The sequence below is a fragment of the Eschrichtius robustus genome, chromosome 14, assembly GCF_028021215.1.
Source record: "Eschrichtius robustus isolate mEscRob2 chromosome 14, mEscRob2.pri, whole genome shotgun sequence".
NCBI lineage: Eukaryota > Metazoa > Chordata > Mammalia > Artiodactyla > Eschrichtiidae > Eschrichtius > Eschrichtius robustus.
The window spans coordinates 897,363-922,857 of record NC_090837.1 but is presented as its reverse complement, the minus strand read 5'-3'; the positions used below and the strand labels follow the sequence as shown (position 1 = coordinate 922,857).

General features: G+C 52.9%; 1 protein-coding gene across 1 annotated transcript in view; it reads right to left on the bottom strand.

The window, feature by feature from the left end:
* GALNT9 (polypeptide N-acetylgalactosaminyltransferase 9) overlaps positions 1 to 25,495 on the bottom strand; it is a 70,172-nt gene that overhangs the window by 14,246 nt on the left and 30,431 nt on the right. Inside the window, exon 6 of the mRNA XM_068562772.1 lies at positions 21,593 to 21,710. Coding sequence (XP_068418873.1) covers positions 21,593 to 21,710 — 118 coding nt within the window. The remainder of the gene's footprint in view (positions 1 to 21,592; positions 21,711 to 25,495) is intronic.

Genomic DNA, 25,495 nt, shown 5'->3' with positions numbered 1-25,495 from the left:
GAGGGGCCTCCCTGCCGTCCGTGCCTGCCTGGCCTCCACCCGGGGCCGGGGCTTCTGTCCAGCCGTCCAGTCCAATGAACCTCCCAGGACTCGCCACCCCTCGCCCCTGCCCGTCTCAGAGCCCACCCCACACCCTGCCCAGGGTTTCTGTGCTGGCTGCTCCCTCTGGCGGGGACGCCCTCCCCGACCTCTGCCTGCCCGGCTGCCTCTCCACCTTCAACTCTGCTCGGATGCCACCTCCTCCGCGACTCCCTCCTTACCACCCCATTTACAGCGCAGCCTCTCAAGCCTCATTCCCCGGCCAGCCCTGTCTACCTCTGTGGCTTTCGTGTCCTTCTAACGTGTGACACCGTTTACCTGCTGATTCCATGTTGTCTGTCTGCCTCACTAAAATGTAAGCCTCGGTCAGTGGGGTTTTCCACTGCTGCATTCCCAGCTGACAAAGCTGGACCAGGAAGTAGCGGTGGGATGAAGATAAACCCCAACAAGGCCACGCGGGGGCGGCGGGGGATTAACCTCGTCCTCGTTGCAGATGAAAATAAGAACTGAGGCTCAGAGACGTTAAGAAACACATCCAGGGTCACACAGCTGGTTCGTGGTGGGACAGGGATTCAGAACCCTTGCACGAAGACCCTGAAGTTGCTGCTTCACCCACAGCTGTGAAAGGTGTCACGGGGACGATTCACACGATCTAAGTGTTCCTGTCACACCCACCCTGTGTCTCAACCACTAATTATCTCAATCGACTTCGTTAATTGCCACCCAAACAGAAACATCAAACAGGAGGCAGAGGACCAGGTGTCAGGCCTGCAGGCAGCTGCTTGGAGGGAGGACGAAGGGCACAGGGGTGCAGGGGGGAGCCCAGCCCACCCAGAGGGGCCCCCGCCCCTCAGCCGGCAGATCTCCTCAGCTCCTGGAGCCTTGGTGCTGGTTTCTGAGGCTGGGATTCCAGAGCAGCAGCCTTTATACATAAGCCCTTCTCCTTAAAAAGTCCGGAAATAATGGTCCACCAGCAGGAATGCCAGTGAAGGTTTATTTACCCTCCAGCCGCCCTGGTAATGCGAGCCCGACAGGTGCCCCAACAGGAGCCGAGGGGCTGGGACCAGGACCCGGTGACGGGGGGCCGCGTGTGGCCTGCGGATGGCAGAGTGGGCGACAGGGCCTGAGTGCCTTCCCTCGAATCGACGCTCTTAGGACGTCCATCGTGAATCAAGCTGCCATTTCTCATGGTTTCTTCCCCATCTTCTTCCTGCACCACAATGGTCAACACGACATTTCTGGAGAGCCCTGCTGCTAAAAAGCCGGTGCTTCCTGAAACCTGAGCGGAGAAGGAAAACGGTCCCGGCCGCTTGGCGGGGGAGGCCACGTGTCTGTGCATCACCTGTATGGAGACGCTTCTCCGGACTCTTGAGTTCATTCCCTTGGCCGCGCAGCCCAGGAGCGTGGCACGCGGCCCCTCGCCGGCCCCGCCTCTCCGTGAGCCTTCCCGTGAGGGCCGAGGGACGCGGAGGGGGACTGCCGCGCTGCCAGGGCAGGAGCTCCCCAGTCTGCTCTGCGGTGGCATCTCCTGGTGGAGGTTAAACTCCTCACCCCTGTTGACCGCGTCAGAACTGACGGTCTGATGGTCGGGTCCCTGGGGCCCGAATCTGCACTCGGGGTGGGGCGTGCTGTCCCGGGGCCTCCTGGGGAGGCGGAAGGAGCAAGCCCCGCGGTTCTGTTTGGATATAGCTGAACACAGGGGCCTCTGCTGCTGCAACCAGGATTTCTAACTGGGTCCCCCCAGAGAGGCGACGCGGCCTGCGGCTCGACCCTGCAGCGAGACCCGCAGGGCGGCCAGGTGGGTGGGAAAGGACACGCACGTGCGTGCACGCACACACGCACACTCACGCCCGCCACTGGGGACAGCTTGCCCTGTGGACGTGCAGCTGTTCTGTGGAGCAGCCCCCTGCCCCGTGGAGGGGACTTCAGGAGGGACATCCAGGAGCCCCACGGGGCCTCTGCTGGAGCCCTAGGGCCCAGCGCGCCGGCCAATGGGACAGAAGGCAGCTCTGCGCTGACACATCTTGGACCCGAAATAAAGAGCTTCGGGCCCAGAGCAGAGACCCAGCCAATCTCAGGTCCGTTGGAGCTGGCGGCCCAGCAAACAACCGCAGCTGCTTCTCCAGACGCAGCCCTGGTCCCCGAGGGGGATGGAGGAGGAATGGGGGTCGGACGTCTGCTCCCTGCTGCCTCAGCGTTGACCCCGTCAGGGGTCCCAGGGTCGAAGCTGGAGAGAGGCCGGGGCTGCTGCAGCTTCTCAGCGTGGTCTGGGGGCCGGTCAGCAGTGCGGTGGTCAGGCCCTGCCCGCCCTCCCTGATCAGAACTGAGAAGCGCCCCTGGGAGACCTGGCGGGAGGTGCCACGGCGACGGTAGAGCTCCTGTTTATGTATCCAATCCCACCACAGGTGGGCGCTGACTGGTCAAACAGTGCCGGATAACAGATAAGCCACCAGGCTGCGGGACTTCCCTGGCGGTCCAGTGGTTAGGGTTCGGCACTTTCACTGCCATGGCCCAGGGTTCAATCCCTGGTTGGGGAACTAAGATCCCGTAAGCCACACAGTGTGGCCAAAAACACCCCGAAAAACAAAACAAACAAAACCACTGGGCTGGTCCACCAGCCTGGAAATGCAGGCAGTCTGAGCCTTGAGCCCCTCCCCAAACGTCTGTCCATCCTTCCTGTACTTTCAGAGAACCCGGGGAGCACCGCTGGTGTGGCCCAGCCTGATTCACGTGGCCACTGCCAGGCTGGGTCAGGGCTGGGGACACCACCTCCTTCAGGATTATTCAGGAGAAGGATCACCCCAAAGGGCATTGGAAAAGAGGGCATTGATTCATGTGCCCAAATGCAAACGTCCATGACCTATAATGCTGGCTCATTAGGAGACAGCTGGCCTGGGCTTGCACAGACTCGAGACAGGCCAGAGGGGAGCTATGCAGAGGGGAAAGGAGGGCTGGCCTGTGTAGTAACTGTCTTTTTTTTTTTTTTTTTTTTGGTGGCTCCAAGTGGTCCATGGGATCTTAGTTCCCCGACCAGGGATCAAACCTGGGCCCTCGGCAGTGAAAGCTCGGAGTCCTAACCACTGGACTGCCAGGGAATTCCCTTAACTGTGTCTTTTAAATTTCTTTATTCTGATACTTTGACGTCTGGGGCCTCGCTGACCCGGAGGGACGGCCTCTCCCAGGTTCCCGATTCCAGGAGGCTGTAAACCACTCACCTGAGCGCCCCTGTCACGTGTAACCCAGCCAGCCCGAGCCCCACCCCGACCCCCCTCTGTGGGCTCTCACACCCAGGGCAGGGCCAGCCCCGCGCCCCAGAGCCCCGGGAATGGCTCAGCCTGCCACTGCTGGGCTCCCCTGAGGCATCTTCCCCTGGGAACCCCAGTAAAGGCTCTGACCCCGGTGCACCCCCCCCTCTGCCTCCGGACCTCCCCGTGGCCCCTCCTCCTGGGAGCCTCCCATCACTGGGCGTGGTCTCCTGATCCGCTGGCCGCTCCATACCTGAATAATAATAAAACAGCTGGCCAGGGCTGGCGGCTACCTGGGGGCTGGGACAGCAGGTGACAGCGGAGCCTTAGACCCCAATTCCCTCTCAGCTTTCATCTCACAGAGCAGGGCGCGCCTGGTCGCTCCACAGAGGCCCGTCCCCATTATTATTCTCCAGCTGCCCTGGAGGAAGATTCTGGCTGCTGGGCAAACTCAGAGCGTGCTGCCGGGAGAGCTGAGAGCTGCCGGCTCCCGCGTGCGGGCCCGGGAGAAACTTCTGCTGGTGTTGGTGGGCTTGCCAGCGTCCTCGTGACTGCTCTCTGGTCCAGCCTGTTGGAGGCCACTTGGGAGGGAATGATGCACAAACTCTGGCTCTCGGGGGTGCACACCCCAGTCAGGCGCCGTGGGCCCCGCCCGGGGCCACTTCGGCAGAACAGAAGTCGTTAGTTTCACAGGCGACCTGCTCGGCACCCTCAAGTCTTTCTCACGTGATTTGCAGGTGACATAGGGAGGCTTTCAGTACCGCAAACCATCCCTGGCACGCATCCTGAGCTGCGGCTGTATCAGCCCTGCCCGTGTGCGCAGAGATGCCTGGTGGCGGCCGAGTCACGGCTGTTCCGCGGTCTCTGCTGTGCGTCCAGGCGGGAAGGGCTCTCTGGGCGCGGCCCTCGGCTCCCGGTGACGCTGTTTCTTGGCAGCTGCCCCGGCTGACGCGTGGACAGGCTCACCCACGCAGACGGCCTCTCCCGTCGTCCGGGGAGCTCGCTTTGCGATATCAGGATAGGCTGATCGCTCTAATCAGCACCCGGATTTCACTGGATCCGCACAGGAGTTCACGCCTGGCTTCCGTCTCAGCGCACTGCAGGCAGCGGGGCACAGGCCGGGCGGCTCCACGCAGCCACTGGGAACCCGGCACCTTCGCGGCGGCTCCGTGCTCTCCCAGCGGCTGTTGGATGGAGAAGGAGCGCGGCGTGGGCGCGGAGGACGACGTGGGAGGACGTCCCTGCTCAGGCCTGGGGGTGGAGCCACCGCCCCCTCCCTGCATTGCCCCATCCGGGAGCGGCGGGGGGGGGGGGGGGGGAGGCCACACCTAATGGGGTGGGCTGGTGCTGGACTCCAGGAAAGGGAGGCTTGCGATCACGCAGGGAGCTTTGCTGCAGGGGGAGGGGAGGGGGAGGGGAGGGGAGGGGAGGGGAGGGGAGAGAAGCAAAATGGAGGGAGATGATCAGGCCTGCGTGGGAGACCCCGTGGAAGAGAAGGAGCACGTGCTGAGTGAAGGCTGGAGAAGCAAATGAGAGGTCCAGAACAGCCCACCTCCATTCATCCCTTCTAAGGGGCTTCTGTGCCAGAGCTGGGGAGGGGCTGGCGTTTCCGAGGCTTCTCCCAGGGGGGCTTATCCGCGTGAGTCAATTCCTTGGTTCCGAACAAGAGGCACCGCAGCAGTATAACAGGCGGAGTGGGGAAGCCAGAGGTGGGGTGTGGGAGCCCAGCCTGGCGTCTCCTCGCTGCGCCGCCCTGCAGCCCTGAAGGGCATTTTCTAAGGCAGGAGGAGGGCTCGTAGCAGATATCGGTGGGTTCCCAGCCCTGCAGCACCCATTCCCGGCTTCCCTTCGCTGTGTCCCTGGCCTGCACTGGGCATCTTCCTCCTGAGATCCGTGTGCCCTCATCACCCCTCTGGGAAGGGGCTCCACAGTCTGTGGGGCACGTGTTTTCTCTTCGGGCCGGTGAGCAGGGGACTCATTGGCCAGGCCAGAGGGAGCCTCAGGGGCTGAAGCTGGTGTCTTTACTGAGTGTTATTCTGCGTTTAAAGCTGGCTTTGTCCAGGCGGTCCATTATGAGGAACATCTTCTTGAGTCTCTGGGCTTGTCGTCCTTGGGCTAGCCTGCGTTTGTAAATGGTGAGGACAACTTGGGGATAATTTAGTTCTTAACTCCTAGGTTTACATGTGATGAACACACACGTTTCCTTCTGGGTGTTGGGATCCACTGAACATGATAGAAGCTGGTTTTCACCTTGAAAATACTGAGGATGGGACTTTGCCTGTCAAGCTATGGCCAACATCTACTCAGGTTGGCCCCTCTCTTTTTTACCTTTGTAATAATCCATGGATCCAAAACTGATCAAACTGTCCATCCATCCACCCATTCACTCATTGATAAACCCATTCATCCACCCATCTACTCGTCCATCCATCCATCCACCACCTTTCCACCATCCACCAATCTATCCATCCACTCATCCATCCATCCATCCATCCATCCATCTATCCATCCACTCATCCATCCATCCATCCATCCACCCATCCATCCATCCACTCATCCATCCATCCATCCACCCATCCATCCATCCTTCCATCCATCCACCCACCCATTCATCTGCATCAGTGCATACAATCAACATGACTCTAGGCGATGTGCAAAGCTGTACTAAGATTAGGAAATCAAATTGAGAGGTGAAGCAAGCTCAGTGTTCCTAGCCCAGGCCTCTAGGAAAAAGGTTGGATGCACCAGTGGTCCAGGCTGAGGCTGAGAGGAACCCAGGCATCCTGCCTCACACCTGGCACATACCCAAGAGGTACCAACCATCATCTTCCTTTTGGCAGTACAGAGTTTCCGCCTTTAACAAAAAAACAGGGCTTTATATTCACTCTGAGGAAAACCATGTGCCTCATTTTTAGAGATTTCACATCTGAACCTAATTTTTAAAAAAGATTTACAATCTGCCCAATTGCCCCCCACCCCAGCCCAGGTCCAATTTCAGGAAATAATTCCTGCCAAGGCTGATGCCTCCCTCTTGTCACACAGACTCCTGGCTCTGCAGGAATGATTCATCTCCAGGGGCAGAATTTGACTGGATTTAGCTTTGGAAAAGCAAGTCCCATCTCCCAGGGCTCGGTTGGGCTCAATTCATAAATTTTTGACAAGAAAACATCTCTTCCTGGACTATCTGAGGCTATATATATATATATGTATACACACATATGCTATAAAAACTGCTGTTTCAGTGTTCTGCTCTTATGCCAGACACACAGAAACTTTCAAGCTGAGCTTTCATTCCAGGTTCCTCCCACTTGCTTCACTGAATGCTTTGAACTTCTCAAACAAAAGAAAAGAAAAAACCAGTTTCCTTCCTTCTAAACAAGTGGTGCTCAAAGTGTGGTCCTTGGGGAATTCCCTGGCGGTCCAGTGGTTAGGACTTGGCGCTCTCACTGCCAGGGGTCCAGGTTCAATCCCTGGTTGGGGAAGGCGGCCAAAAAAAAAAAAAAAAAAAAGTGTGGTTCTCGGACCACAAACATCAGCATCCCCCAACCCTCCTTAGAAATGCAGATTCTCAGGCTGCACTCCGGCTGCATTCCTACTGAATCAGAAACTCTGGGAATGTTTTAATAAGCCCTTTGGGGGGGAGGTTCTGATGTTTGCTGCAATTTGAGAACAGCTGTGCTAAATGCTGAGGCTTCTCATCCCTCCCCCCACCTTCTCATTAGTACTTTGAGCACTTGGCATAATCGTCTATTTCAGAAGCTCTGTCCCTTGAACACTACTTGAGGGTGGGACCACATCTTCTTGAATTTTCTGTCCTCAAACAGAAGTGAGGCTATACTTTTTAGGTCATGATTCCCATGGAACCAAGCCCACTGTAGCTGGATGAAATGACAAAGAAGACATCTAGCTAATATCATGGATGTGAAAATCTCCCCTATCTGCCCCAAACATATAGAAATGATAGACAAAATGATTTTAAAAGTTAAAAATATATACTAGAAAACAAGATGAAATTCCGCTCAGCTCAGAAAGAGCAGAAATGCGCTGGCGTAAGTGAGACTGAAGCTCTAAGGCACATGCATCTCACCCTTATGAGGGGACGGGGGCTGAATGCGTAGCCAGGATCCTTGTGTGAAGCCTGGGGCTGAGACTAGGCTCCCTGATTACGAGTAGGAGGTGAAACCAGCTCTGACTGATCCCTGGGGTTCAGCCAGAAATAATCTACCGAGAGAGGAAGCAGACACGTACACAGCACCTGGAATCAGGCTGGTTCTCTGCATGAGAAATGAAACTGGAGATCTCAGGGTGAAAACTATCGCTAATCAACTATGGTTCAGTAAAAAGAAAAAAAGGAAAAAAAAAAAACCTAAGCCACTAAATTCTCAGCCATGGATCTGGGGACAAGATAACCTGAAACTTCCTCCCAGGAATGAGTGAGTGTGCTGTGAAGATACAGCTCCCATGAAAGATGAGCTCTCAAAAAAATTAAAAAGCACACAAGGAAACCTGATTCCAGGAGAGTCACCAACAAATCCAAAGATGGGTGAATTTAAACCCAAGGAAAGAGAGAGAGAAAAAGTGGCTAAAAAGGTCTTAAGCAGACTATTAAGATTTTTCAAAGAGATGAAGGAATGAGGGAAAAGCACTCATCAACATAGAACAGGAGGTTATGAATCAAAACAGGCAGTTATAAAAAAGAACAAGCAGATATGAAAAATACCACGGGAATATCTCATAAATATAAGATGTATTAATTAAAATTAAAAGGCAAAGCTAAATAGGTGGCTTAAATAGTCATCTGGACCAGGACTCAAGAAGAATACAAGGCAAAGGGTCATAGAACACGAGGGATTCAGGGCCCAGGACTATCTTCCCATCCATTCCTGTGTGACACTCTGTAAACTCAACTGACGTACAGGTGGACAGAGTCTGATAAAATGTTTCTAAGTTCATACAAAAGAGGAAAAGCAAGAGAGCAGCCAGGAAGATTCTAAAATAACAATGAGGAAGCATTCAGTTGCTAGACATTAGCATATTTTATAAAGCAGGAGATAATGGCTAAAAGTAGAAAGTTCAGAATAGACACAAGCATATCTAGAAGCACTTAGAATATGATAAAGGTTGCCTTTCTCATCAGTGGGAAAGGATGGAATGTTTAGTGGATGGTGTGCAAAGAGATAGTCCATCTTTTAAAACAGTATGAAGAAGGATCACAACCTTACTTATATAAAGAACATATTCCAAATGGATTAAAGATTTTAATGTAAAAAAAGAACTATAAGTGTCAGAAGGAAATGTGGTCAAATAGTCTTTCAAATAGGCCTAAGAAGGACAGCAAATGCACAAGCCATTTAATAAAAAAGTAGGTACTTACATTAAAAAATTCTCTCTATAAAAAGTAAACATCATAAAATTAAGAACAAGGAAAGCACTTGTGTCACACAATAAAGAGTTAATATCCCTAATGTATGAAGTGCTCTTAAAATCTACTAGAAAATGAGGGACGTCACGAGAAAAAAATGAGCAAAGAAAGAAAAATATATGGTCAACGAATGTACAAAAATATTAACCTCATTAGTAATTGAAGAAAAGCAAGTTAAACAACAAGACATTCCCTGTGTGTCTGTCATATATGAAAAAAGGAAGATTATATTTAATCAGATCACATGTGTTATATGCCGGGGAAACTGCCTCCTCATGTACCATTTGAGAGAGCACACACCACACACACACACACACACACACACACACACTGCATACACAGACACACACCACATACTCAGACGCACACACACCACACACAGACATGTAGACACACGGACACACATACCACACACCACACACCAAGCACACACACACACCCCACATACCACATACACATGACACACACACCACACACACCACATACACAGACACACACCACACACAGACTTTTGTGGGGGGCAAGGAGGAGGATTTGGCAAATTGTATCAAAAGCCATAAAATTATGTGTTTCAGCTGATCTAGCAATTCCATTTCTAAAAGCTCGTCCTGAGGAAATGCTGAGACGTGAAGGAAAATCCAGACGTGAGAACACGATTTCAGGGCTGTGCCGTGTGGCGGGGCTGCCCCATTACAGACAGAGACCCACCGTCGAGTAACTGTTGGGGTCATGGCTTTCAAGAAATGTACACATACATAAAACATAAGCAAAAATGTGGCGCACGTTATGTGTACGTGTACACGTGCACGTGGAGAGAACGTTTAGACACATGCAAGGCACCTCTGAGAGGATGTCCACCCTGGCAACAACAGAGACAGAATCCTGGGTGACTTGATTTTGTTCCTGTTAGCTGACCTTGTGTTTTTGTAATAAAAGTCGCTCTTATAAAGGGAAGAAAAACAGTATTCCAGAAATCCCTGCACAAACACTGAGCACCATCACATGCTGGTTACATTTCATTTCATCCCCAGCCGGTCCCAGGAGTTATGTCCTACACGCCCCTTGGGGACAGAAATGGGAACTGAGGCTCAGAGAGGAGGTGCCCAGGTGGCTGACGGGCAGGGCCACCTCCAAATGCGAGTCTCGAGGGGACATCTGAAGACCCCATGTAGCCACGGGGCTTTTCCACAGGACACTCAAGTGGACTGAGACGTTCCCTCCCCCGCGTTGCACCTGCTTCCGCTGTCTGGAGGCCTGGGTCATCTGTTTGGGGGAGCGGAGGCTGGCTGGGCAGGTGAGGGGTCCCCCTGCGGGCTACTGGGGAGAGGACGCGCGTCCTCACCTTATCAGGCAAACAGACCCCCTTGTGACTAGAACGAGCCCTTCCTGAAGCAGAACCAGAAAGACCCACTTGTGACTAGAACGAGCCCTTCCTGAAGCAGAACCGGAACGGGACTTCAGAGCCCACTCCCCACCGCCACCAAGACAGGTCCAGGACCAGCCTGGGGTACACCCACAGCCCCTCTGGTGTGGACCGTGGAGCAGCGTGGATTCCTCCACGAGTAACGAGGCCACGTCCCTGCTCTGGCAGGACAGGAGCCTGTAACGATCCACTCCTGGGGAATAGGGAGAACCTGCCACCCGGCCCCCGATGTCTAGCGCTAAGGCAGCCACAACAAGACATTCAAAGGGTCAAAGGGTCGGGAGTTGAAGGCGCAGCAACTGCCCTCCGTGCTGAGAGGTTTGCCTGTAACACCCTGGGAAGGCAGCGAGTCGGAACATTTTAAGATAGAGAAGCAAACGATTTCCAATTTCTGTGTGGCAGAGCTTGCCTAACCAGGCGCGTGCCTCTCGAGTCTGTCTTGACCTTTATTAAACCTAATGGACGCGACGGACTCATTTCCCCCTAATTGGCTCTAGGACTTTCCTCATTACGGGACGAGCAGTGGGCATTTCGACAATTACAGAAATGTAAATTAGCCCCGAGACCACAGAATTACTCCTCTGATTGGACTGAATCTATCAGAAGGGCTGCGTGGCCATCTGTGCTAACGATGGATCAGATTCAGCGGTGGCTTCGAGGGCCATCTGAGCAGAAGCAGGGGTTCCAGGAAGGCGGGGGAGGAGCACGCGGACCAGCGCCACCCACGGGCTCTGCCAGGAGGACTATGCTCCTGCCACAGGGCCTTTGCACTTGCTATTCCCTCGCCGGAAACACTTCCCCGTAGCCACACAGCTTGCTTCCTCTCCTTCACGTCTGCTCAGATGTCACATCTCTGTATTCCCTTCCCTGATTATCCCTTTTAAAATGACAACCTCCCCCATCCCGGACATTGCTACCCTGGGGATGAGGGGACGTGTGACGGCTCTGTACCCTGCTGAATCCCCAGCACCTAGGATGGTGGTCGGCACTCGGACACCCGTATTCATCAACAAGACACTGTTCAGCAAATGAACAGCTTGCTTCCCTTTGATGCCCCCCCACCAACCCAGCACTTAGCACAGCACAGAGGCCCCCTCTTTCCCAAACGATTCATCTATTTATTCTGTAAGTAAACCTGAACGTCGACAGCCAGTCGCACGCAGCAGTGAAGGAGACCCAGCCCTGGGCACAAGGACTCACTCACATCCCAACTGGTGATGGAGGGGGGAGACAGGCAGTAAAAAGTAAGCAAACCAGTGAGACAGTGATGGATAGAGCCACGTCGTGTGAGGAGACCCAGCCAGGCTTTGGTGGGCTGTGGCTGGGCAGGGCCAAGACCAAGGGTCAGGAAGCAGCCAGGCTGGGCAGGGCTCCTGGGCTGAGCGGGATGGAGCTCGGTTTGGACAAGGGAGGCCGAAGGTCAGGGGCTGGTGCGGGTGGGCGAGAGGGTGGGCACCGGGACACATGGTCAGCAGGATGGTGAGGGTCCTGCACACCATGGGAGGGAGTTTGGGATTAATTCTCAGGGTGGGGAAGCCCTAATGAGGTTGAAATAGCCCTCTCTTAGCTTTTACGTAGAGCGGATGAGAAGGGAGAAGGATGCAGGCCGGAGATGAGCTGAACTCCAGGTGGGATTGACACCGACCTGGGTTTTTTAATCAGTAGACATTGATAAGAGGCCAGGTGAGAAATTCAGGCAAGGCTAGGCTTTATCAGGGTTGTGCTGAAGCACCAGGGAGTGAGAACTAGTAACAGGTGCCCTTGCTAGCTCCCGGGGAAGGGGGACTGGCCCCTTAAATGGGGAGCAGGCAGGGATGGGTCCAGGGGTCAGGCCGGAGGGGTGCCTTAGGTGGCCTGCCCACCCACTCAGTGATGCTGCGTGCAGGGATCGTGGGCAGGACCCGGTTTTGCTCCCTGCAGCTCAGAAATGGCAGTTGGTTTGTGGCCTTTTTGTACCTTATTGTTCAAAATTTTCCCCAACTGAGCATGCGTGCAGTTATTTTCAGTCCCGTATAGTTTCTTCGTTTTCTGTTGTCCAGCTGCAAGCACTCCAGTAAAGGATCCCAGGTCCCAGCCTGTCTCAAAAGCACACTTTTGGGACTTCCCTGGTGGTGCAGTGGTTAGGAATCCGCCTTCCAATGCAGGGGACACGGGTTCGATCCCTGGTCTGGGAAGATCCCACATGCCACGGAGCAACAAAGCCCACGTGCCACAACTACTGAGCCTGTGCTCTAGAGCCCGCGAGCCACAACTGCTGAGCCCGTGTGCTGCAACTACTGAAGCCCGTGCGCCTAGAGCCCGTGCTCTGCAACGAGAGCAATGAGAAGCCCAGGCACCGCAACGAAGAGCAGCCCCCGCTCGCCGCAACTAGAGAAAGCCTGCACGCAGCAACGAAGACCCAATGCAGCCCAAAATAAATAAATTAAATAAATAAAATTTTAAAAAAGAGTCAATATAACTTATAAAAAAAAACAAAAACAGAAAGTACCAACAAACAAAAGTCCAGGACCAGATGGCTTCACAGGCAAATTCTATCAAACACTTAAAGAGCTAACACCTATTCTTCTGAAGCTGTTCCAAAAAATTGCAGAGGAAGGAAAACCCCCAAACTCATTCTACGAGGCCACCATCACCCTGATACCAAAACCAGACAAAGATACCACAAAAAAGAAAATTACAGGCCAGTATCACTGATGAACATAGACGCAAAAATACTCAACAAAATACTAGCAATTCGAATTCAACAACACATTAAAAGGATCATACATCATGATCAAGTGGGATTTATCCCAGGGATGCAAGGTTTCTTCAATATACGCAAAGCAACCAATGTGATACACCATATTAACAAATTGAAGAATAAATACCATATGATCATCTCAATAGATGCAGAAAAAGCTTTTGACAAAATTCAACACCCATTAATGACAAAAACTCTCCAGAAACTGGGCATAGAGGGAAACTACCTCAACATAATAAAGTCCATATACGACAAACCCACAGCCAACATCATACTCAACAGTGAAAAGCAAAAAGCATTTTCTCTAAGATTAGGAACAAGACAAAGATGTCCACTCTGGCCACTTTTATTCAACATAGTTTTGGAAGTCCTAGCCATGGCAATCAGAGAAGAAAAAGAAAAAAAAAAGGAATCCAGGTTGGAAAAGAAGAAGTTAAACTGTCACTGTTTGTAGATGACATGATACTATACGTAGAAAATCCTAAAGATGCTACCAGAGCTCATCAATGAATTTGGTAAAGTTGCAGGTTACAAAATTAATACACAGAAATCTGTTGCATTTCTATACACTAACGACGGAAGCTCAGAAACAGAAATTCAAGAAACAATCCCATTTACCATCGCATCCACCCTCAGGGTGGATTCGCGGTCCAGCCTCCTTCCTGGGCATTGGGCCCGCGTTCCATTCACTTCGTGTCCCTCTTCGTGTCCTGTGCGTGGAGCCCTTCTACCCAGGCCCCCTCCTCCAGGGACAGGAGGCTTTTCTGGGAGGACACTGCCCGGGGCTGCGAGGCGCCCCCGACCAGAACAGAAACTGCTCTGGTCATTTCAAACAGGGGCTGCAACACAGGACTGGTCACCGGTAGGGCGGGCGGTGAGGAAGGCAGGGCTCAGGCAGCCAGCGACCAGCAAGAGCCGGGCTGTGAGGGGCACGGGGTGCTCAGCACCCAGGCCTCTCCCTGGAAGCTGCCGGAAGCACCTAGGGACCGTCAGGGCAGGAGCTGGAGCCCCAGGCATGGGGGAGGGACGCCCAGCCCGGCCCCGCCAGAGCATCTCCAGGAGCTGGACGTGCAGCCTGCAGGGGACCCTGCGCCCCCCAGCGGTGGTGTATGGAACTGCTCCAGTGCCATGGGTCAGGGACGGCCACGGGGACACATTGCTGCAGGCCGTTAAACAGCTGTTCCACTGAGAACGACATTTAGGAAAGGTGCCTTGAAATGAATCTTGTCTCTGCTCTAAACGGGGGCGGGGCACACCTGCCCACTCTGATCCCCCCACGGCCCGGGCCTGCTGCCTCGCGCCTCTGCACCCTGCTGTGGCCCACGGGCTGCTGGGCTTGTAAGGAGACCCTGCCCTAAACTCAGGGACTGAGCCAGAGCCCCCAGCCCGGGTGACAGACAGTGGAGCTGCTGCCCTCGGGCCCTCGGGTCTCCTGCCACTGGCTGTTAACAGCAGAGGGCAGCCTGCAGACCACAGGGCAGGCATCACTCAGGCCTCCCGCTGGCCTTCGCCACCCCCAGGCCTCTGCAAGAACAGCCTGCTGCCCCTGGATGGTGGGCCTGCCTTTACCCGACGCCAGAGGTGAGGTCCTGGGGTTCTTGATCCCGGCCGCCGGGCTCGCCCGTGGAGGTCCCGCCTCCCTTTCATGTCTCTGTCTGATTTTTTCTTTCTTCTTTCTTGCTATTTATAATTTACTTTATCTTGCTGGGATTTTTCTGTTTCCTGGCAAGCTGCCTTAAATCAGGTCAACAATAAAAGTTTATAAAAATAGAGTTGCCATATGATCCAGCAATCCCACTCCTGGGCATATTTCCGGACCAAACTCTAATGCAAAAAGATACATGCACCCCCATGTTCATAGCAGCACTATTCACAAGAGCCAAGACATGGAAACAACCTAAATGTCCATCGACAGATGAATGGATAAAGGAGATGTGGTACATATATACAATGGAATATTACTCAGCCATAAAAAAGAATGAAATAATGCCATTTGCAGCAACATGGATGCAACTAGAGATTATCATACTAAGTGAAGTAAGTCAGACAAAGACAGATACCATACGATATCAATTACATGTGGAGTCTAAAACACGACACAGATGAACCTATCTATGAAAGAGAATGGACTTGTGGTTGCCAAGGGGGAAAGGGGTGGAGGAGGGATGGAGTGGGAGTTTGGGGTTAGTAGATATAAACTATTACATGTAGAATGCATAAACAACATGTCCTACTGTATAGCACAGGGAACTATATTCAATATCCTGGGATAAACCATAATGGAAAAGAATAGAAAAAAGAATGTATATATATCTATAACTGAAAAAAATGAAAGTTTAAAAATATATATACATATATACGCCCATCTGTACACTTAATGTACATAAGTATGTGTGATTCTGTATATGCATGTCTATCTCTGTCATCTGTATGGACTCTACATGCCTGTCTATTCATATCTACATCCAGATCTACAGCAATATCTATATCTACACCTCTGTAGCCACATCCATACCCATTTCCACACCTAATCCATATCTACACCTACACCTGCATCACCCCAGTCAGCAAACGTCCCCTGATGTCCCACAGGCAACGCCAACCCCAGACCCCTCCCCGACAGCTAGGGGGACCCTGCCCAGCTCAGAGCCCAGAGCCCCCTTTACAAAGTGGAGACCCAGGCCAGGGGCGTTGGGGGCCCACCTGTGGTCAAAGCACCAGGGCCAGACGGAGCCTGCTGCCAGGCCTCCTTTTGCTGGACGCCCCTTCTTCAACACCTCGGAGGGTTTCTGTCTTCCTGCTAACATAACGCCTGGCCTCCCAATCCCTCGTCACTGTGACCACCGGCTAGAACTCACCCAGGTGAGCATCACCCTGGCCCTTGCTCGCAGTCTAATGGCCAAACCCGCAGCCACCGTGTGTGCACAGAGCTCAGGGCTCCCAGCTACAGCTGGGCGCAAGGGAACTTCCACACCTGGACCCCTCCCTGCCTCACCAGCTGGGACTGGGGTCTTTCCCCAGCTCTGCCCTCCCGCTGCGCCGGTCAGCACCCCGTGACCCCCACGCGGCCTCGGCTGTCCCCCATGCTGCAAAATTCTCCAGGAGGATATTCCCACCCAGGTGCCACCAGGGATGAAGACTGGCCAGTCTCTCCATTTCCCTCTCCCAGGCGCTTACGCGGTGACACCCAGGGCAGTGCCTCTCCCACCCCCCATAACAAGTTCTCTTTCGGACAGATCGGGGTCTCAGATGGACCCCAACCCTAACCTTACGCCGTACACAGCCTGCTTCCTGGATTCCGGCGGTGGCGTCCAGCCTCATTTCTCTCTCCCCCCGGCGTGCGGCATGTGGCTGTCGCCCTCCTCCGGCTCCCCGACACCTGGCATCTTCTCACCTCGACCACACCCACTGTTTCTCCCTCCCTTGTCGGTTCCCCCATGCTGGCTTCTGCCTGACGCTGCGCTGCCCCCGACCTGAGCCACTGCAAGCCCCTGGTGGTCCCTGCCCTCAAATTCCTCCTCCCGCCCTCATGGCCCCCAACCTCTGTCCGGTCCCACCTGGCTGGGTTGGCAAGCCAGCAGGCCCGGTCGCCCTTCCAGGCAGGTCCCTTCCAGCCCTCAGGCTCCCAGCTGGGTCTGGTTTGGAAGGAGACAGGGAGCAAGAGGTCTGTCAGGGTGCTTCTCCCCTGCCCCTCCCCGTGTGGGTGCCTTGCGTCTCCAGTGGTGGTTCATCCTCCCCAGGGCGGTCCCTCCGCCCAGGCGCATGTCCACTGAGCCCCCTGCTACCCACACCAAGGCCGGGGGTCGGGGGCAGCGGCCAGGCTCCCCCAGCCCCCAGGGCCTCTGCAGCTTCCTTGGGACTCCGACTGTGGTTCCCGAGCTGACATCCTCTAACACTGGGAAGGGTGAGAATCCAATGTAGAGGTGGAGGAATCAGTCAAGCACGGAGAACTGGCACTTTCTGCCAGGTTCAGGAATCACTGGAAAGGATTTGTCTTTAATGACGAAAACAGTTGAGAAAAGTCAGCCTACTGAAGACTCTGCCGGGCTAATCCTCTGATTCCATTTTAACACGTATAACTGAGGACTGATTCTAAATTTGTGATTTAAAATTGGACCTTGTCAGAGAATTTAAAACATTTGCAAACAATACCGAAATGCTTCAGAGAAGTTGAGATTTAAGTATAAATCTGTAGTGTATAAGTTTAATATACTAGACACACTAGAGTTTTTTAAGTGCTTAGGGGAATTTCTGCAATGATATCAGGCATTCAAGGTACTTAAAGAGAAAAGAAAATACGCCACATTTATAAGTGTCATTTTAAAAGTTCAAGGGAATTTAATTAACTAAAGGCAGAAATGGAACTGATCGTTGTTTAATAGCATTTAATCTGTTCAATCTGAGTTACTCAAGCATTAATCAAAGAAAAGGGGAAGTTGAGCGTTCTTATTTTATTTATAACCACAATAATATGATCTCTAGGTATAACTTAAAAGCTTAAAGCAAACAGGTTTGGAAAGGTGTAACTTCAATAAACTGTATATAAATTTTTTAAAACTAGCCTTAAATAATCTTTTCTGTGACTTAAGTCCCTACAGACAAACAAAAACCTAAATGAAACCCCAGAAAAAAACCACAAAATCCCAAGGACCCCAAACCAATCAGAGTTCAGCCCCACATCAGCAGAGCTCGGCCACAGGCGACCCCGAGGCCTGGCCCCTGGCCCCTCCCCCTCCATCCGTGGGCATTTACAGAGCGCTCAGTAATGCTCCAGGCCCTGTGCAGAGCAAGCCTGGCTGGCCTATGGTCCTCAGAGAGGCGGCTGGGCGGAGGCTGGTTCTCAAAGTGGGTTCCCTGGACCAGCAGAGTCAGTGGCCCTTGGGAATTTGTTGGAAATTAAGATTCCTGGCTGGGCTTCCCTGCTGACGCAGTGGTTAAGAATCTGCCTGCCAGTGCAGGGGACACGGGTTCGACCCCTGGCCCGGGAAGATCCCACATGCCGCGGAGCAACTAAGCCCGTGTGCCACAACTACTGAGCCTGTGCTCTAGAGCCCGCAAGCCACAACTACCGAGCCTGCGTGCCACAACTACTGAAGCCCGCGTGCCTAGAGCCCGTGCTCTGCAACGAGAAGCCACCGTGATGAGAAGCCCGCACACCACAACGAAGAGTAGCCCCCGCTCGCCGCAACTAGAGAAAGCCCGCGTGCAGCAACGAAGACCCAACGCAGCCAAAAATAAATAAATAAATGAATTTTTAAAAAAAGATTCCTGGGCTCCACCCCGCCGTACTGAATCCACATCTCTGGGTTGGGGCCCGGTGATCTATTTTAAGGAGCCTCTAAGGGATTCTGGTGCAGCTGGAGTCTGAGAACCAGGCCCAGAGACCTGCCTCACCCTCCTGGTGGGTCTCCCGGCCCCTCCTGCTCTGCTCAGAGCTCTGAGTGGTAGAGCGGCTGTCACCGCATCCTGGGGCCTCAGTGAGACAGGCTGGGACCTGGAACCTGGGCCCCTTTGCTGCAGTGCTTGCACCTGGACACACGTCTCCTCCGGCAATAAATACAAAGAAACTATAAGGGACTAAAAATAAATGCACGCATGTGCAGCTGGGGCAAATTCTGGACAAAAGATACAAAAAGACCAAAAAAACCCCAACTGCCACTTCTGAAGAGCCGGGAGCGAAAACAGGGTGTCGGGAGCCAACGCAGGGCACTGCGCATGCCCCCTGCACTCAGAACCACCAAAGGGCGGGCAGACCACCTAAGCCACGCCTCCAGCCCCACCCCTGGACACACCCCTACCCTCACCCCCTATAAGGAGCCAGCTCGCACCCGCTCAGGGAGCGGGCAAGCAAGCGAAGCTGTTGTTTGTTCTCTCTTCCCCCCTGCTGCAGCAGGGGCCCCAGTAAAGCCTTGCCTGAATTTCTTGTCTGGCCTCAGGCCGATTTCTATTGACTGGGGAAGGTCAAGAACCCCGGTCGGTATCATCAGGACTCAGCACCACGGCTAATTGTGATTCTTGTCCCATAGAATGTCCTAAAGATTGGGAAGGCACCGCACACGCTGGCTTCCTCTTGTTTTAAATCCAGAAACAGCTCTGAACCTCAGGCTTGGTTGCTGGTGGGTGGGCAGCTCATGGCCCATCTGCTGCTGCAGGACTTGGTCAGTTCACTGGCCGTCCCCAAACCCTGAGTCTTGGCCTCTCTGAAGAGGGGCAGGAGGGCACGGGAGTGAGGTCAGAGGTGACAACGTGGGGTTCACATCCCTGACCTCCGGCTCTGGCTTCCCAGCTGCTGGCAGCCTCGCTCCCACACAGCCAGAGCCCCGTGGGCCACCCGTCATTCCCAGGCCGTTGGAGCTGCCCTGCTTCACAGTTTGGACCCATGACCAAGCTCAGTCAGCTTCCCCTGGAGGGAGGCACCAACAGCTGCCTAAGTTAGTCTGCCCCGGGATGGGACGCTCTTGGTACTGGCAATGCTGATAATTAAGAATAATCAGGGACTGACTTCCCTGGTGGCGCAGTGGTTAAGAATCCGCCTGCCAACGCAGGGGGCACGGGTTCGATCCCTGGGCCGGAAAGATCCCACATGCCACAGAGCAACTAAGCCCGTGCGCCACAACTACTGAAGCCCGCGCACCTAGAGCCCGTGCTCGGCAACAAAGAGAAGCCACCGCAATGAGAAGCCCGCACACCGCAACGAAGAGTAGCCCCCGCTCACCGCAACTAGAGAAAGTCCGTGCGCAGCAATGAAGACCCAGTGCAGCCAAAATATAAATAAATAAATAAATAAATAAATTTATTTATTTTAAAAAATAGGTCTAAAAAAAAGAGAGAGAAAACTTAAAACAGTGTTTCTTTAAAAAACAAATAAATAAAGGGGTAATCAGGTTGAAACAAGGTCATTCAGGTGGGCCCTAATCCAGCGTGACCGGTGTCCTCCTAACGGGGAGCACACAGAGGGAGGGGACGTAAAGACACAGGGAGGAGACGGCCCTGTGACTGGAGCGTCGCATCTACGAGCACCAGGCTTGACAGCAAATACCGGGAGCTGGGAGAGGCAGGAAGGACCCTCCCTCGGAGCCCCCAGGGGGCGCAGCCCCGGAGACTTCAGACTCCAGCCTCAGTGCAGTAAGAGGAGGGGGCCGTGGCTTTAGGCCTCCCGGGTGACGGTACTCTGTCAAGGCTAACAGATCCAGTGTCAAAAGCTCTTTGATTTGGGGGCTCTGGTGTCGCCACTGGGCAGAGACAGCTAACCAGCTGGTTAGTGAGGCTTGAGCTAGTGTGGGCCTGCGTTCCGGCCCCTGGTACCAATGGCTAAGCTGCTTCCCCATCCTGGGCCTCTGAGCATTCTGTGTGGAGTGGGGTCACCGCACCTCAGAAGGAGCACTTGCACGTGAAGGGCAAGGAATTGGTGACCTGGTGATCTGGTCGTAACCCACGACCTGGTGCTGAGGGCTCAAACCTGAACTCTCCTGGAAGCAGGGTCCTTTGGCACCCCAGGTCCACAGTCCTTGAAAGCCCTGCCCATCCCTCTCCGGATGGGCCGTGTCCCGTCACGTTAATCACGCTGTGACCGTTCCACTGAGCCGTGAACAGAGCCCAGAATACTAGCCTTTGACTGGGCTCCAAACCCAACCTGATTTTATCCTAAGAATACACTGAACCAAGGAGGTGAAAGGCCTGCACACTGTAAACTACAAGACATTGATGAAAGAAGTTGAAGAAGACACAAATAAGTGGAAAAGTATCCATGCTCATGGATTGGAAAAATGTTGTTAAAATGACCGTACTACCCAAAGCAATCTACAGATTGAGTACATCCCTATCAAAATGCCAATGACATTTTTCCTCAGAAATAGAACAACCAATCCTATAATTTGTATGGAACCACAAAGACCCCAGAGCAATCTTGAGAAAGAAGAACAAAGCTGGAGGCAACACACTCCCTGATTTCAAACTACGTTGCAAAGCTACAAGAATCGAAACATACGGCATTGGCATAAAAACATTCCATAGATCAGTGGAACAGAATACAGAACCCAGAAATAAACCCATGCACACATTGTCGATTAATTTACAACAAAGGAGCCAAGAATATACAATGAGGAAAAGATAGTCTCCTTAATAAATGGTGCTGGGAAAACCAGACAGCTCCATGCAAAAGAGTAAAACTGGACCACTATCTTACACCATACAGAAAAATTAACTCAAAATGGACTAAAGCTTTGAGCATAAGACCTGGAATCACAAAATTCCTAGAAGAAAACGTCCTCTCTGGAGCCTTCTCTACAAGCTGCCCCCCCGCCCCCAGGAGCAGCCGTGGGGAATTCGGATGCTCATAACCCCATCTGCACCCTGCTTTCCACACATCCACCAAGACAAGCCCACGAAACAGGGTGGGTCTCCTCGTTGCCATCGCGCAAACTCCCCAAGCCGAGGACCAGCTTTTACAATTTCCAACCCACCCCCACCAGCCCCCACTTTAGTGTAATGCAACAGAACGCGTGGCTTGAGAAATAAAGTCACATCCAAAACACAATCTCTTGTTACCATATTCATAATGTTTCCCAGTCCCGTTGCCATCGAGGTTTCTTACACTGACCTAAGCTTTGGGGCCTTACGTCCCCCTTACTGGTAACATGCAGCTCACGGACCAGCCAGGCCAACAGGTCTGCTCGGCAGACGGTCCCCTCAGGAGGCCTCGGTGGCCAGGCAGTGACACTTACCCTCATGCCCAGCTCGATGTTCTCCCCACCATACACTTCCATGCCCGGGTCCAGCAGGCCGATGTCCCCGAAGTACTCCCGGTCCACCACGAAGGAGCAGCCGATCATGGCCGGGGTTCTGCAGGGAAGCAGACAGTGCGTGAGCTGGCTGCTGGTGTGTGGCCCCGGACCCCCACAGCCTGGGTGGGCTCACCATCCTCTCTCCAAGTCCTCACACCTCATCCCTGCGCTCCTCGCCTCCGCTTGGTCACTGTGCCCAGGGCTTGGGACACAGGCAGGGCTGCCTAGGACTTGTCTTGGCATCCCTCAGAGATGACAAAAACCAGTATTCAATTCAGGCAACTTAGTGTAAATTTTTAAAAATCTGTTTACCCAATGAGTTGTTTAGTTGCCCTGACCAGCAGTCACTTGCCTACCTCCTTCGTTATTTTATCTGTGTATCAGTAGTCAGGGCTGTAATGGGCAGTTGCACAGGCTGTGCACTGCTCAACTCTACAGAACCTCCTCAATATCAGACTCTCTCTGAATGACACACCTTGAAGTTGTACCGTACACAACCTGTGCAGCTGTCTGCAAAAGACTGCCAACTGTACTATTATTCCTGTAATAATTCTCTTTACAGCTACATATTTTTAAAATGTCAGTAAATCTTGCCTTGTCCCGAGCAATTGTATCTGTAAAGTCATGTGTCAATGTGCTGGTTATAGTTTTTTCTAAAATGCATTAACAATCTATCGGTGTTGAGACCTCCACTGGTCTCATGGAGCAGCGGTGAGCAACGCAGGACACGGTGAGACAGAGTGGCAGAGACAAGTGGACGGTGTCACTGTGAACAGAACTGCACATTTGCTGACTCATTCATTCGTTTATGATACAGTCACGTCATGAATGCAGGATATACTGAGTGCCTATTAGCTGGAGGGGATAAAAAAGAGAAAGGAAAGAGAACGGAAAAATATCTTGCTAGCAAGAAGTAGGCACAGTCTCTGTTTTGTAAGAAAGCAGGACCTTCCAAGCTTTTGAAGGACATGTTTCCCTCAAAACAAAGACACCTCCCTTGTAGGCTGAGGGCTTAGTTTCTTCCGAGCTCTGAGAGGACTAGTAAAGGCTCCCCACTGGGGCTTCCCTGGTGGCGCAGTGGTTAAGAATCCGCCTGCCAATGCAGGGGACAAGGGTTCGATCCCTGCTCCGGGAAGATCCCACATGCCGCGGAGCAACTAAGCCCGTGCGCCACAACTACCGAGCCCGCGCTCTAGAGCCCACGAGCCACAACTACTGAAGTCCGCGTGCCTACAGCCTGTGCTCTGCAACAAGAGAAGCCACCGCAGTGAGAAGCCCGCGCACCGCAAAGAAGATCCAATGCAGCCAAAAATAAATAAATAAAACAAATAAATTAAAAAAAAAAAAAAAAAAAGGCTCCCTATTGTCCCCGAAGGCCCCTGTGGTCCTGGCAAGGCTGAAGGCTAAGGCTGTTTCCTCCTCCGTTCCCCCCGCTGTGCCCTCCCGCTGCTCCCACAGGTATGAAGTCACCCATGAAAACGCCATGATAAATTGTTCTCAATCACAATTTAAAAGAAGCATTTCTTTTAAATGTGACTAGGACCTCAGAAGCAAATGCCCATGAGTTGTCCAAGAATAACAGAGGCATTAAAAGGCGATTATCCTTTTATTTGTAAAAAGATCCAATTTGTTCAGTCATGACATTTGAGTCACCAAATCTAACAGCAACGAAATTTTAATGTCATCTGTGATGTGTAATAGCGAGCGTTTGACCGGTTAAGTTATAGTTCGCCAACGAAGACAGACATTTCTCTCATTTTCTTAACGACACAAAACTCTCAGGTGATCTCTGGTGAATTTAATACCAAATCCCTGCCAAGTCTGTTGTAGCTAGTAATAATTTTTTTATTACTGCTCAGAGTTCCAAAGTAAACTCAGAAGGCGATGGAAGCAGAATCAGCTGGCACTGAATTTATTTGCATGAGAAATTCTTGCTGTGTTTACAGAAAACAGCCAGGGCGAGGGGTTCTCAGGTTCGGCCGGGCAGAGGGAGACTTGTCGTCCTGGGGGCATCCTTCTATCGGGGCTGAAGTGCAGCATGCCGGGATATAGCAAGCAGCATCTCTGCAAAGGGTCCTCACCTGGGCTCCTGCCTTGTAAAGGCAACAGACATGCGGATACACACAGATGCATGGATACACACAACACACACGCATGCATGCACAAATACACACATGCAACAGACATACAGGCACACACGGACACATGTAGACACACACGCAACACACCCCCTACAAGGACAGACACACACCCAACAAACAGATGTACAGATATACAGACACATGTAATACACGTACATGGTCCCACGAACGTACCCACAGATAGATACACATACACACAGACCTACACGTACACACCCAAATGCACACAGGTACATGCAGACACACATATATATACACACATAACACCCAGAGAAACACACATGTGCACCCCCCGCACACATAAACACAGGCCCACACCTGCAGTGAACACACACACAGATACACATACAACACATGCACACACAGAGACACACCCAGACACCCACACATAGACAATACACATCCTCGAGTCCATGGAATTCTGGAGTTCTGTATAAATGGGAGCGGATAAAATTAAGATCACAAATGGGCCCTTCAGCCTTCAGGAGAGTGACAAGGGACAAGAGGGTCATCTGCTCTTGGCATCTTGAGGAAGAACACGTGCTTGCAGGCAGGGCATGGCCAGGCAATCAGCACAGGCACAGGGAAGGCATGTGCAGAATCTTGCCGACTCGCTGCCAAAACGGGTGCAGGGGCCACACGCACTGGTGGCGAGTTTGTGGAGAAACTGGTGTGGGTTGGCTCAACTGTCTTGGAAAAGTCCAGAGCTATGAATAGGGAGCCAACAATACTTGTGCAGTGATGCAACGACGACCCGGCTCGGTGCGCACCGGCTGTGTGACCTCGGGCAAGTCACTCAGCTTCTCTGTGTTCAGCTTCCCCGCCCGTAACATGAGAGGCAGGACGGTGCCTCCTCCACAGGCTGCTGTGCAGATGAAAACCGCATAGAGGAGTGTCTGGAGCCTGGGAACCGTTTGCTGTTATTATTTTATCCCCTGATTCCACAGCTGGCATTTATCCCAGGAGACTAATCCAAAAGCTATTCGCACAAAGCTGTGCACTGCAGCGTGAGTTATAGTGGCCAAAGGGAAATCAACTTAGAGTCCATCACTGTAGACGGTCGAATGAATTTCGAGCCCTCCCTTTGATGGACTGTTACTTACCCAGCAGGTGAGGTGCTTACCAAGACCCCCCAGCACCACGGGAAGTGACCCTCAGGAGAGGGTGACAAGTCAGCAAGGAAAATGTCACTATCCTACCACCGTGACCAGAGAAGCAATTACGTGTGAGTGTGTGTGTGCACGCGGGTCTATGTGTGGTCTTGCGCGCGTGTGTGTGTGCGTGCGTGTGTGTCTGGGTGGGTGGGTCTATGTGTGGTTGTGGGTGTGTGAGTGTGTACACGTGTCTGTGTGCTTGCATTTGTATCTGTGTGTGCACCTCTATGCACGCGTGTGCGTCTGTGTGTGATTTTGTGCATGTGTGTGTGAGTGTGCGTGTGTTACTTGGGGCCGCGTTCCACGCTCCCCTGCTTGGTGGGGGGGACTGGGTGCTGGGGGGGCCCCTCTGCCACCCCCAGAGCATCCCCCTTTCCTCCGGGCTCCTCTGGCCCCACTGGTAGCCGGCTTGCACCCACGGTGGCTCCGCGTCCACCAGACACACTGGGCTCCCCTCCGGGGGTCGGGGTGCGAACCCTCGCACGAGCTCCACGGCCCCTGGAAGATGCGAGCCGCGTGCGCCAAGGGGCTGCACGGCCCTCCCCGAG